This window comes from Rattus norvegicus, chromosome 18 (assembly GCF_021556685.1).
Source record: "Rattus norvegicus strain SHRSP/BbbUtx chromosome 18, alternate assembly SHRSP_T2T, whole genome shotgun sequence".
In the NCBI taxonomy this organism is placed as follows: domain Eukaryota; kingdom Metazoa; phylum Chordata; class Mammalia; order Rodentia; family Muridae; genus Rattus; species Rattus norvegicus.
This window is the reverse complement of record NC_141551.1, coordinates 62852828-62867539: the sequence shown is the minus strand read 5'-3', so window position 1 is coordinate 62867539 and position 14712 is coordinate 62852828. Positions and strand designations below refer to the sequence as shown.

Here is a 14712-nt window from a genome sequence, read left to right as displayed (position 1 = left end):
AGCAGAATGAATTTCAAGGTCAGAGGAAGGGGCGGAGCTTGTGAAATTGCTATCTTCCAGGTATGACCTGGTTGATTTGTGTGTGTGTGTGTGTATGTGTGTGTGCGTGTCACACACTCACATACACACACAATTATGGAAAAGAAACCTACAGAATAGTCTAATAAAAAGATTATACATACATTATAAAAAAGTGGAGGCTCTTCTGTATCCCTAAGGAGACATAAGAGCTGGGCGGTTGTTAAGTCACAGTGAAGAGAATTGAAGCAATCAACTCACATCCCTAAAAATAGAAAGATCTCTCTCTGGGCTTGGGAACTTGGGGTTCCCCATCTACCTGCCTCCCAGCAGGACTGTGATCTCCTTCCTGGCCTCCTCCTCCCTGTGGTGAGTTACTGGGGTGTGCCTCCAGAAGAGAGCGCTCACCTGTGTGAAGGGAACCGCTTTCGCAACTCAGAAACAATTAAGTCTTCTACTCGGTGATCTGTTTCTGTCACAAGATCTGCAGCAGATGTTTTCGTCGAGACGTGTTTTTCCTCAGTGAGGGCCTTTCTGATGATCTGAAATAAACCACAGAAGGCAGTGAAGTCTGCAGGCCCCCTCACTGGTCTCAGCCTTCTTAGGGGACTGCCTGGCCTTGACCAGGGCCTGGACTTTCTCCTCTCCTCCTTCACTGACTCATGGCATCTCACCCGCTTCCCAGGGTTCTTCTAGGAACCTTAACCATCAGACCTTACTCCTCGGACTCCCCACCTGAAACTCTCTCTACATTCAAATTCCACTTGAAGCTCTACCTTTGAAACAAGTTTTCTCTGGAAGAGAAAAGATTTGAAAAAGGCTTGGGGTGTCATCAGCAGGAGCCCCCCCCCAAAAGATGGTAGAACACAGGTTTGCTTTTGAGAATCCCATGATTTCACACACACACACACACACACACACACACACACACACACACACACACTATGCTTGTGAATACAGGCTACAAACATGCTCAGGAGAGCTGAGCTATGCCATAGGAATTGAGGCTGAGGCTGTTGTATGCAAAAGAGCACCAGCCACCTACAGGGGCACAGCAAAAGAAAGGACTGAAGGATTCTCAGGGACCACAAGTGTAGCCTCTACAGCTGGGCAGGCTGCCAGGACATCTGGATCGAACCCACTATGACTAAGGCCTAGGTTGGCACCATTTCTGCTGCCCTGGTGTAGTTCCAGGAACCCCTAGAGACCCAAACAGGAAACCAGAACATAGTCAAGCCATCACTGAATGCTTCAGGAGGATCAGTGACAGCTTGTGGAAGAAAACGACACCTCCAGTTCTGTCTGGGCTGTTTTCTTCATGTCTGTCTGTCTGTCCGTCCATCTGTCCAAACCTGGATAAAAGTGAAGTCAGGGTACCTAAATAGAATTGACATATTCCCTCCAGAACCAGCTACCTCCCCAAATCACATCTCTCTTGACTTGAGTCCAGTCTCCGGAATCTTCATAAAGGTGGAAGGAGAAAAAAATGATACACAAAGTTGTCCTTCTGTCCCCACGTGTGCATCATGGGACACATCTGGCCCCACCATATGCACACACATACTAACTTCATAAAAAAGTATGACCCAGACTGGCTACTCAGACGTGACACCCTTTACCCACGGTGACACTTGGGGGGCATCTGAGAAGCACTACTTGGCCCTCAGTGTGTACCAAGGATGCCAAGGCGAAGAGGTCTTCAGTGGGAATGAGTTACAGTTTACTTCCACATTCTGTGCTTGTCTGTCCATCTGTGCGGGCACACATGAGCCACAATGTATGTGGGAAAGTCAGAGACAGACAGTTTGCGGGAGTTGGTGTGTCCCAGATATAAACCCAGGCCCTCAGGGTCCGTGGCAGGTACCTCTACCTGTTGATCCATCTATCTGGCCCACAAATGGAATCTTAAAAAACAGAAACAAGACATCCAGCGGTCCCTACACTCCACATTCCCTGGTGGTATTTTGGCTAAGCTCCGCCCCACAGTTGTCTGGCAACAGCCAGGCACGCCTGACTATAAAGAGGCTGCTTGCCCCCTCCTCTTCCTCTTTGGTCTTCTCTGCTCTGCTCTCTTGCCCTCTTCCCTGCCCCATCTCCCCCTCCCCCCAACACACACACACACACACACACACACACACACACACACACACACACACACACACACGCTCGCGCTCATGGCCGGCCTTTCCCCTCCTCTACTCTTCTCTCATTAAACCTCTCCACGTGGAACCATGTTGGCTGGATGTGCTTTGTCCGGACTCGAGCAGAAGATTTCTACCGCAACATTCCCTGCAGCAGCTCTCTCCTGCTTAGCCTCAATGTTCTTCCCAGACGAGCCTACCTAGGTGGTACTGTTTTTAATCTGGGCTGCAAAAATAAACAGATATGTGGGACAGAGATTTGAAAATGATGGGTAATACAAAAGCCCAAGAGATCAGCCCAGTCCATTCGCTTCAGCTCACCCCTACTGGTCACATCCTGCCAGCCTCCTCCTGCACTGCAGGGTTTCCTGTCTTGAATGTGCAATATCCTGCCCATTAGCATTATGTTAATTCTCTGACAACACCGATTTACACACAGCCAGAGCCATCTCCACAGGTGCTCATAGATTCAACACTCTCCAAAGTCTCTCCCACGAAGCCTGACACCCTTCAGGAATTTCAAGGTCTAGGCCAGTCCAGGCAGGCTACTTGGCACTGTTGTGTCTCTTACTCAGTGTATGGGTGCAAGTGTAGCTGGGTAACGTGCACGCTGTGGTGGGGTTGGCAGGGGAGAGGGATCCATCTCAAGAGTCTGACAGGACGACACAGCTGCAGAGCTTCTGGAATCCTGTTCAAAGAAGGCTGGTTTCTAGGTTGGGGTCTGAAATCAACATTCCTGGCAAGTTCCATTGTGGTAAGAGGCCAGGGCAGTTTTCATACCTCGGAGCAAGGAGGGGCACCAGGAGGCTGGGACAGTCTTACACAGTCTTACTTGGCAGGTAATGTGTGTGTTCAAGTGTGTGTGCACATAACAGAAATCTCCATTTTGAACCAGTGCCTCCTGGGACCTGCTTAAGAGGAAGCAGACGCGGAAACCAGCTGGTTATCCCAATTGCACACCCCCGTGGCCTCCACACAGAAGCTGGATGGAGGATTTAAGACAAAGATTAGAAAACTTCTGAAGACTCCCCAGTGGCTTCCTACGGCTGCCCAAACCCCCGAATGCTGCACGGCTCATCCTGCACAGCCCAACATACTTAAGTTGTTCTTCATCCGTTTCAGATTTCCCTGCTGATCTGTTTCTATTCAGGGCCTCTCCACAGCCTGGCCCTCAACCCATCCCTCCTTCTCACCTTCTGTTGTCTTATATGGCTAGTACTTGGCTGTGTCTCTTCATTGCAGTATGAGCTCTTCTACAGTTTGTCTAGCTGCCTATGTGGAGCTGCGCCTGGCATACGCTAACTGTGGAGGAACATAAGGCCCAGGGGCTGCTGGAGTGATTGCTGCGGCCTCTCTCCCAACAGGACCACCAATGTCTGCGTGAACACTAGCTACCCCGTGTCTGTTCTCTTGGCTCTTCCTCTGGTCGTGCTAGCGAGGGTTCCAACGTGCCCAGAACCTACTATCCTCTGGACTTTCCTAGAACATGGCCTCATCTACTATTCTGCTTTCAAAGCCATGCTCAGTCTGCCTTAGATACTCACCCCACCATAGCTGACCAGCTGTTACCTCCATAACCACACATTTCCCCAGCATAAAGCATAGATGGCCCTCACTACCCTGGGTGGTCAAGGTCCCAAGGGAGGCATGGGGCACCTTTCTGAACTTGGCCTTAGACGTCTATCTCCCCCTTTTCCTTTTAGGAACAAAGCCCCCATGTTTCAGAACGGCCCATAGCTGCCTCCAGAGGTTACCCTAAATTCCCCCCTTGTACTCCTGGGCGTGGCAAGCCCTGCTTCTGAGGTATGAATGGAGAACCTCTGTTATCTTTGGTGCCGTGTCCTCGAACTTTCCCTTCAGTGCGTTTCCTCCTTTCTAGAGTTTGTGATCCTTGCTAATGACAGCCAGGGTGGTCACAGGAAGAGGCCCTAGGCATGGGACAGAGAACCTTAACTCCTGGGGGGTTCCACAAGCAGAGCCACTCACTGGACCATGCACGTACTGCACATCATCCTGCTCTTGCTATAGGGGTCTGAAGAGCTTCAAGATTGGCAAGTGCCTTGTCTGTCATGTACACCCTCACTCCTATGTTGTCACTCTAAGGGTGGTATCCTTCGACGAGGCTTTCTTTGCCAGATGTTCCCGTTTGTGGTGGCTCAAATGAGAACGGCCACCATAGGCTCCTATATTTGAATGCTTGGTCACCAAGGAGTGGAACTGTTTGAAAGATTAGAAGGATCAGGAGGTGTGGCCTTTTTGGAGTAGGTAGGTTTCGAAAGCCCAACAGTTCTAGAGTTTCTCTGTGTCTGTCCGTGGATCAGGTTGTAGCTAACAGCTACTCTTCCGGTGATGCCGAAGCCGCTGGTACTGTAAGCAAGCAAAACAGTTAAATGCTGTCTTTCATAAGAGTTGCTTTGGTCACGGCGTCTCTTCACAGCGATAGGTCAGTGACTAAGACATCCTTCTTCTGACTCAGCCAGAGAAGCACCCCCTCCACCAGGGGCCTCTCACAGAGACCAGCATTTGTGCCACAGCACTTCAGCACAACGCAGCCCAGGGGTTCTCCAGAGCACTTGGTGAGGACTCCTTCATTCTATGTCCACCTCCCACAGCAGGTGTGAGCCTCTGCAGGTGAGCCTTCTCCATGAACACTTGCTGAGAGAGCAGATAAAGATGTCTCGCTGTTGTATGCTGAGCTGCCTGCTAACCACACCATACGCTGAGCTGCCTGCTAACCACACCGGAAGGCTTTAGTTAGAACACTTGGGATGCCATGCCTAGCCCCAGGGAAAGTTAACAAGCTTGGCTTTTCAGTCTAAAAGTCCTGCCCCCCTAGTGTGAAGCTCAGGGATCACGTGGGGTTGGTTACTATGACCCAAAAGCCTCTATCCACACACCAGGCCTCACCTCACCACAGGTTCTATAAGAGGGGTACGATACTTTTGTTGTGTTATTGTGGATGCCCTAGTGAATAGAGCATGCCTGTGCCTTCCAATAATGGGACAGGTATGTCCCCTTACCTAGTATATCCCTTCTATCAGGTCCTGGCTTCATACTAATCCTTGTATATGCCTTCTTCCTGTCCTGCCCTTGTTTTTGGAGACAGAGTCTTACTATGCAGTCTGGGCTAGCACTGAACCGTGCTCCTTCTGCTTCAACTTCTGGAACATGGGGATCCGGATGAATTCGGTGAGGTTACTAGCCTGTTGTTTCTTGCGTGGCAAGCCCTTCAGAGCCAGCCTGAACTGCATTAGGCCGTGAGGCCACCCCAAGTCTCTCGCTGGTCCCTCCTGCATGATCCTCTCATCTGCCTCTCCAGACACAATGTCCCTTTCAGTTATAATGACACCCCTAGCTCCCCTGACCACAGGTTTGCTCTCCCAGTCACACTGTAGCACATTTAGGCCTTGGCTAAGCCCTCCTTCTGAGTCAGTGGCTGGTAGCCATAGCATTTGACTACTAGGGGGAAGGGGGAAGGGACACTGACCGTCTTGTCTCTTCCCAGGACTGTGTGCTTTTCAAGGCAGCGAGTGAGCCTTGCATCACAGCAGCTCCAGCATAAGCTCATCCTCCACAAGCAGATAAAGCTCAGCAAGCATCATGTGGACGGTGCCAGCCCTGTGGACCCACACCTGGGGCAGCTACACAAAGTCACGTACCTCAGCCAGTGAGTCAACGACTGTGGGCTCAGCTACCTTCTTGCTCTCGCCCATTTCCTATTGCTGACAGAGTAGAGACCTTTCACAACCAGAGCTCTGAGTTCGACAGCCACTTGGGGCCAGAGCCACAGTGTCCTTGTTTACAGCAACAGTGGCATCTGAGACACGGTGGCATTGCTTTCAGAGTTCAGGCCAGGCGCCTGTGCTGACTGGTAACACTCCAACTCCCACTACTCTGGCTTTCATTAGAACATAAATCTGACAAGATTTAATGGCTTATGACCAGACATTTCACATACACCATATGCAAATGTCAAATAGGAACCTAAACTCCGAGGTTGAGAAAATAATATCTACAAATAATTTATAAACTTATAAGTATATAAATAAGTTAAATATAGAAAAATAATATAATACATATAAAATATATAAAAGTAATGATGTAGCTGGGACTAGTTCTATACATTAAAAGAAAAAGGGTGCAAAAGAATTTCAACTCTTAACTCTTAATCTTCACACACTGAGAGGAAAGGTGACAGAATGTTTTCAGCCAAGCGGTAAGATTTAAAAACCTGCCACCCTGCTCCGTAGTCATAGCTAAGCTGCAGTGGGATATGGGGGTGCATGCTGAGTACCAGCTAAAGCCCTTTCCCATGACTCATTCCCCCGTAATCTTAGAGACTTTAATCATTCTGCCAGCAACAGGTTAGTGTGTACTGTTATTTTCAAAGCCCTTTTCTGTGACTCCTTTCCCTTTACTCATAAGATAGCTTAATAATTCTACCAGCAACAAGTTAGCGTGCACTTAAAAAAAACCTCAGAGGTACTATCTACAGCACGTGATTCAGAGACCTTCTGGCATGACCTTCTCCCCTGTCCAAAGAGCCCTCGGTTAATATTTAATATATAAAATGTGTACCTAAGTCGCTGAAGCCTGAATTCTAAACTCTAAAAAGAAAGGTTTGCATCTCCCCTAGTGTCAGACCACCTAAGCCAAGAGCCTCTCCTAGCCAACTGTGCACCTCCCTTTCTCACAGCCTGGCGGCTAACTGACACCCCTCCCCCACCACAGTCTCACCTCAGGCTTAGGCTAAGGCTCTCAGCAGCTCCTGGATTCTTATCTATTTCAGCCACGCCATCTTCATATGCACCTTTGCCTGACCTTTTGTGTCTTCTCCTCCACCCCACACCCCCCAGCCCATCACCTCGATCCTCTTGAAGATGCAAATTAACTGTGAGTCTTTCAGGAAGCTGCCCCCCTGAGGCTCTCTTAGGACCTCCTCTGTGGTCTTAGGACACGCTTCTATGACTAGTATCCATCCACGGCAGAGGGATATGGGGCAGTGCTCATCAGAGACTAGGAGTAAGCAGAGGCGGCCACATTGGGATTGCTGAGATCCTGAGACTGACCCAGTCTGTAGAAACCAAAGCCTCCCCTCAGCTGAAGTCCCTCCTTGACTCCAGGCTAGCTAAGAGTCAGGCCAGCTAAGGCTGGGCCAGGATCCCCTCTTCTGCACCCCACTTGGTTCCAGTGTTAGGATGAACTTAGAAGGGGAATGCCTGGAACTGGTTATCAACTTTTCACTCTTCCAGCTACATGGCCACGCCCTCCCCTGCCACACCCTCCCCTGGCCCCAAGGACTTATCACCGGCACAAGGCAGAGCTTCCCCCCCTTGGGTTAGCAAAGGACCACCTCACAGACTCAGGTATCAGAACCCGCTCTCCACCAGCTTTTCCTCAGGTGACACCAAAGAGGAATTCCACCAGGCTCTCTACTTGCCAGAAACCAAAGGCACCAGACACAGACATAAGTCTTTCTCTTCTTAAAGGTGCCCCATTTTTCTCAGGAAGCTTTTGTTAGCAAAAGGAGTATGAGGAACATGAAGACGGGGATCCAAAGTTCCCGAGTCCTTTCCCCACTAGGGGGAAAAAACCAAACAAAATTAAAGTTAAATAGAATTTGGGGCTGGGGTGAAGGTTCAGTCAATGAAGTGTTTGTCATATGAGTGTGATCACCTGAGTCTGCGTTCCCGCCACCAACATACACACCTGGGATCCAAGAACCAGGGAGACGAAGACGGGTGTGTGTGTGTGTGTGTGTGTGTGTGTGTGTGTGTGTGTGTGTGTGATGGTGGCGGGCGCGCGCGTGTGTGTGTGTGTGTGGGGGGGGGGGGGTTCCTGAGGCTTGCTGGCCAGTCAGTCTAGCTTAGACACTGAGAAATTCTGTCTCAAAAAATACAACATTGGTAGAGTGAGATAGAGAGATGGCTCAGGGGTTTATAGCATTAACTGTTCTGGCACAGGACCCAGGTTTGATTCCCAGCATCTACATGCAGTTAACTTCTGTAACTCCAGGTCCAGGGGATCTAGCGCCCTCTCCTCGCCTTCTTCAGCACTGCACTCGTGTGGTGCACATACATGCAGGCAAGACACCCACGTACGGAAATAGAAAATCTTAAATAAATTACAGTGGGAGGCAGCAGAGGAAGACACCTGACCTCAGCTTTTGTTTTCAAATACATACACATATCTTTGGTTTTTTTTTCATTTAAAGAAAAATCTGAATAAAGGAAATGAACCAGAAGAAAAAAAACAAGGAGGAAGATGAAACTCAATACTGACACTGAGGGGATAAAGATCCTGAGGTCAAGACCAGCCTGGGCTACATAGTAAGACCCTGTCTCAAAAAAAAAAAAAAAAAAAGGGGTTGGGGATTTAGCTCAGTGGTAGAGCGCTTGCCTGGGAAGCGCAAGGCCCTGGGTTCGGTCCCCAGCTCCGAAAAAAAGAACCAAAAAAAAAAAAAAAAAAAGAAAAAAAGAAAAACCTAAATATATGAAAAGAAACACACCCCCTTTATCATGACTTTGTATATAAGGGAAACAGCTGGCTTCAAGGGTGGGGTCAGGATACTGGAAAACCAGCACAGCTTCCACAGGGTGCCTGCCTGTCAGTGCTACTGACCTGTTGCCTCACAGGGACCCTTACCTACTGATGGCTCTACATGTGGTGCAGAAGTTTCAGAGTTCCCCTCACAGGCTGGCTCCTGAGAAAACGGGGAATGGTGGGGGTGGAGGACAGTTGTAGACTAACTCAGGGGCTGACTGTGGAAGTGTGAGATCACTACCCTCTTTCTCCGTACTTCCTTTCATGGTAAATGTCTCCGTCCAGCCCGGGCAGGAGAACGGAGTCCATCAGAGGAAGACTTCATACAGGGGCATTTGGGACTCTCCCAAAGAGAAGAGCAGGAGCCCAAGGCTGGGGTCATGGCATCCTGTGGGCTGCCAGCTGACAAGCCTCCTCCCATTCTACCTCTAATGCTCGGCTGGGAAATCCACTGGCCGTCCATGGGCCATAAGCTCAGAACGCTCCCACACGTGCCGCACCTGCAACTCATTTTCTCAAGACACCGTCCTGGGTGATCCCTGACTTTCAGGCTCAAATCCCTGATATCGCTCTAATACCATTCCCTCACGACCCACATCCAACCCAAACCGTCACGTCAGGCTTTGAAATCAATCCTTTATCATCCATCACCTTTCTTTACCCAGCTCAGTCATATTAGGTAGGATCGACACAGCAGCCAGGTAGGCTGCAGCTGTAGAGTTTCAGACAGGACTCCAAACCGCACCTCACACATCACATTCAGAGTGAAGGCTACACACAGACCTTGAGTTGCTCAGCCGGTATTGCCTGGTGAACAAATTTCACTGATTTAGCACCACGGTTTAAAAGTAAATCGTATGCAAAGAAGCAAATAAATATTGAAAAATCATTTTTGAACTATAGTCTTACCTCCCCAGAATCCCCTACCCCCCCTTTTTTCTGCAATCGGGCAGAAGTCAGCTGTAGATCTGACCTTGTCTCCTGGATTCGAAACCCAGCCCCCCTCAGACCCGGCATCAGCTGGTACTGAAGTGGGTACGAACAATTTGGGCAAGAATCTAAGTACAGATATTTAGGTTACATGAGACCTATCTGTGGCGTGTACGAGCACAGCAGTCTGTAAGTTATTGTTAGCTAACCTATAAAGGGATGGCTCTCAGAAGTGTTCCTCCTGTCCCCCACACCGTTTGGCCTGGCCTGCTGCTACCAGCACTTGGCACAGAGAGAGGAATATGCCTGTATAGGACAGCTGGCAACGAGAAGGGTACTGATAGGCTAGAAGAGAGGTTTTAAACGCATGCAGCCGGAATCGAAGCCTGCTTAACATCCTTCATGTTACAAGTAATACGTAAAGGGTTGGGGATTTAGCTCAGTGGTAGAGCGCTTGCCTAGGAAGCGCAAGGCCCTGGGTTCGGTCCCCAGCTCCGAAAAAAAGAACCCAAAAAAAAAAAAAAAAAAAAAAAAAAAAAAGAAACAAGTAATACGTAAAAAGTGGCCGCATTAAAGAAAATCCGAAGTTCTCAGTTGATGACATCTGTGAAAATTTCAACTGTAGCGGCACAATTTTTCTAAACTATCGGGAATAAATTTCAGTTTTGCAATAGGAAAAACTGTTTACCTTTCTATTCCCTCGTGGGAAACACTACAGTGTGCAGGCATTATGCTGTACGGCTATAATCCCAGTACTGGGGGAGGCAGAGCCAAGGGGATAATGAGGCCAACCTGAGCTAAATATGGAGACCCTGTGAGGAGGGAGAGAAGGAAAGAACAGAAGGAAAGAGGGAGAAAATAATGTAAGGACTAAGAGTGTAGCTCTATGGTAGAGCATGTGCTAGAGGCCCTGGCTGGGGTCCCCTGCAACACAGACAGACAGATGGACGGATAGACAGACAGACAGAGGCACTTCTGAAGGGAAGAATGACTCCAGCAGGCTAGGGATAAAGGGAGAGTGGCTCAAAAAGAAGGTAAGGGGGAGAACAGGGAGACTGCAAGGCAAGGGGGCACCCCTGAAACAGGAAGGTCTCTCATGATGTAGTAGAGAAAACTTGGGAGCAGACAGTGTGGTCCGGAGACACTAGGCATGCCTTGGGAGTTCCCTGACCTTTTATCACTCGGCACCCAGACCCTCAGCTGGTAATTGTGAGCAGCCCACAATGAAATGGTAGGGCGTTGGCACAGGTGGAGCATGTGGCTAAGGAGGGCGCAGAGAGGCCACTCACCGTCTCTCCTCCGTCCGCAGGCTGCCTAGCTCAAGGCTGTTTTCTCCAGTCAGGACTGGTTTACTAAAGAGCATCATTTAAAGACTCTTACCCTCTTTTCACAGGTTACCATGACCTTGTGCGCCTTCGCTCACTCTCAGCCTTTCCCTCACTCAATGCCAGGCAGGCAGGAAGCTGCATAATTCCCTAGAGGGAGCCTAGAGCCCTGAGCTTCCTGACCAGACTCCTAATGTCAGAATCTTTATTTGACTGCCTTTTTTTTTTAAAGCTTTTTTTTTTTTTTTTTGTGGTTGGGAAATTGCAAAAACAATCTCTTTTAAGTTAAAATTTAGAAAACCCCTTGGGAACTGTGCGTGTGGCGCTGCGAGCTTCCAATGAGTGTCACTGAACACTGAAAACCACTCAAGCCTCTATTTCTTTAAAGATTTAAATCTGAGAGGCCAAGGACCTATCACTCCACTCACCAGCTTTTACACAGTAGTGCCTGAGTCCTAAATGTGCTTCTCAAAGGCACCAGGGGGAAAAAAACAACACAATGTTGTAGTGGAACCTTAAAGTTCCTGCACACACTGACAAGGCTCTCTAAAAGGATGCTCCTGAAGCAGGGAAGGCAAAGAGGGTTGTCAGTTCCGGCTGACAGAGGATCTACTTTCCAGGAAGACTATCTGCCCTGAGCTTCATGCTTTATCAGCTGTCAGGGAAGGGCCTTTTTCACTGCATATTGCACAGGGTAGTCTCAAAGCATTTGTTCTGCTTTTTGCTGTGTTGGGGATGTGCACATCTCTAGCTATCACTATACCACTGGGCTCCATCCCCAGCACCCTGATATTTTTAAATACAGGCATTTCTTTAGAGTCTCTTTAGATACACCTGAATATAATGCTTTTTGGATATAAGCCTTTCTGTCCACAGCACTATTGTAACTCCTGCCCCCTCCCCCAAGTCAGCAGAGCACAAACACATGTTATAAGGAGCAGAGCACAGAACCGAGCCCTCACTTAAACGGGGCCTGCTCTGACGGTCTTGGGGACATCTGCACATTTACTCCACTAATCTTGTAAATTCGACGCTGCTTTTAGAGACGGAGGAACAGTGAGAGAGCGAACACAAGAACGAAAAAGAAAAACAGAGGCGCCACAGTTAGTTTTCAAACCCAGTCTGGTTTTTTTCAGCTTTGCGCTGGTTTCCATCCTTCCGGCAGTCTAACGAGTTCCTCCTGAACTCGGGTCGGTGCCAGTCACTCCCTGGAGGCGCTCTCAGGCTGTGAGCCTAGGCTGTCTGGGCTCAGGATGCCTGGAGAAGGACAACCAGCTGCAACCCAGCCAGAGCTCCACGCGCCTGAGATTGAAGCAGGGAACACCCACAACTTGGCTGCAGGATTGATCCTTAAAAAGAAACTGCGGTATTCTAGCCTCGTAGGGACGTTTGTGATCCAGGTGACTCAAACGCCAAGGTCAAGAACCCAGCGCTTGGTCATTCCATCGCCCAATGAGGAGTGCATCCCTCATGCTTTCCCGATGGCTGCGCCCTCTACCCTGTGGTGCTGACCCCCCTTCTCCCCAAGCAAGCCTCCCTCCGCTGCAGGGGGTGAAGGGCCAGAGAAAGGTGAGTCCTGAAACAACACAGGCCCTGTCCTTGCAACTCACTCCGCTCCTGCCCACGTGCCCGCAGCACGCCCACGCCGCCCATCTAGGGTGTTCCTTGGAGCTCTGAGGGGCTGGACGCTGCCACCGCACTCACTTGTCCCGCACGCAACGCCAACTGCACGGCCACCTCGAAGCACTCGTCCCAGGGGCCCACGCCCTGCACCAACTCCTCCTCTTCCTCGCTGTTCGGCTTCATCGTGGTTTCGCCGGGCCCCGCCACCCTCTGCTCTGTTCCGCGTGCTGCGGCCGGCTCCCGGCTCCCGAACTGGTGGCCGCCGCCAGCACCGGAGGCTCCGCACGGTCCCCTCGCCTTCCCGCCAAGCCGTGCGTCCTCCAGCGCGCCTTGCAGCAGGAAGGCCCGCAAGGGGCTGCAGCCCAAGTAGGCGCGCCTCGCGCCCCGCCCCGCCCCCGGCTCCCAATTCAAGCCCTTGCCCCGCCTTCCCTTTTCCAGACCACGCCCTTCACCACCAGCCCCGCCTTCCACAACAGGCCCCGCCCTGCGTTCTTTGCCCCACCCCCACTGCCTTTCTAGCCCAGGCCCTGCCCCGCCCCACCTCTGCGTCCAGTGTAGTGCTAGCCCCGCCCTCTCACCGCCTCCACTTCTCGCCCCGCCCCGTCCCGCTCCCCCCTCCCTACTCCATGCTCGCCCCGCCCATCCACGCGCCAATCCAGGCGCACTTTCCAGCGGGTCCTGGCCAGGTGACTATTGGGAACCCTAGGTGGGCACCTTTAGTCCTTGGCGGCTGGCGAGGCCTCGGAACTCATTCCTGCGGGCACGTATAACTGCCGCGTCCCCAGGTGTGAGGTGCGTGGGAACTGCAAGCCAAACAACAGGGGCCGTCCCTGGGTTTTGTAAACTGTTTAAACTCCAAACTTGTGTGGAGCCCTAGCTATGACTGTGATTGGAATTTCTATAGCGAGGAGTGACCTTTTTAACCTTGAAAACGATTCCACGCCTATTGTGAAATACAAAATGCTAGGAAGGCATTTCCCCGGAGTGTTCAAGAGTTAAACTTTATGAGTCCCTCTATCCACCGCTTTTATAAAAGTCGACCCATATAAAATTATTCCGGAGTGTCACTTCTCAGTCTGGGAGGACTTTTGTGTAAAAACCTTGACGGGACTTTATTTTTCTAAGTTAACCTAAGGATGGAGGTAAGCCCTTTTAGCTAGGGTCAGCTTCACGACCTACCTCGTCCTATGACACGGAAAGGAGGACCCAGGATTGCTGAGATCAGTATGTGGCCGCTAAAGGCATTTTCTCCTCCATCTTTGTCCATTTTTCCCCCGTAATATTCAAGAGAAGAGTGTCGGACTACTGAAAACGCTTGAAACTGCGTTGAGTTGTTTCTTTTACAAACGAATCATGAGGCAGGTGAACATGGCTCCGAAAGTGTATGCTGCATAGCCCAATAAACTGAGGTCCATCCTTGGCATCTACAGGGGGGATGGGGGGAAGAACCCACCCTGAAAATTGTCCTCTGACTACATGCACAGTGGTGTGCCGTGTACACAGGTGTGTACAAAAATAAATACGCGTAGTTTTGAAAAAATTGTATAAAAAAATGAGGACATGACCACCCCAAAGCGTGGTTCAAATGAGGGAGAGCACAGCCAGACTGAACCAGGTGAGCAGACTGAACCAAGACGGTGTGGGGTGTGTTGGGAGTGAGAGCAAGGGGATCCCAGAAGAGCCAGCCAGGAGCAAAAAGAACCAGAGAGATCCTGTAGCCAAAATGACTGAGTTATATAGGGAAGAGAAGCTGGGGGAGGGGAAGCTAAAGCCCAGTTCCTGGAAGGGAGAGGTTTAGGGTAGCTGGTGGGGTGAGGACTGCTCAGAGGAGCCTCAGGTACTGAGTGAGACTTGTCCGGGTTTATTTGAAAACTAACAAAATTTTTAAAAGTGGTAGGTGTTGCATTGCTATTTTTCATTGGAGATTAAAAGGAGGGATGATAAGATTTGACTTTGGCTCTTTCTAGCTCCTCTCCCCCGTCACTCCGCTCAATCTAGAAGCTCAGTTATAACGGTATAAAATTTTTATTATAGATAGATAGCAACCCTCCTGCAGAAAACATCGGTAACTTCTTCGTCTAACTGGCAAATCTCTTAAGGTATAATAGTGTGTTTTGTGACAGGTAGGAAGA

The 14712-nt window shown here is 50.0% G+C and overlaps 1 protein-coding gene across 2 annotated transcripts in view; it reads right to left on the bottom strand.

The window, feature by feature from the left end:
• Positions 1-12961, bottom strand: part of Impa2 (inositol monophosphatase 2) — a 33443-nt gene extending 20482 nt beyond the window's left edge. Inside the window, exons 1-2 of one of the 2 annotated variants that reach the window (XM_087592245.1) lie at positions 12662-12961; positions 427-560 (exon numbers count right to left, since the gene is read on the bottom strand). In XM_087592245.1, coding sequence (XP_087448371.1) covers positions 427-560; positions 12662-12763 — 236 coding nt within the window. In that variant the 5' untranslated portion in view covers positions 12764-12961. 2 annotated transcript variants of the gene reach the window in all.
• Between the last annotated feature and the right edge of the window lie 1751 nt (positions 12962-14712).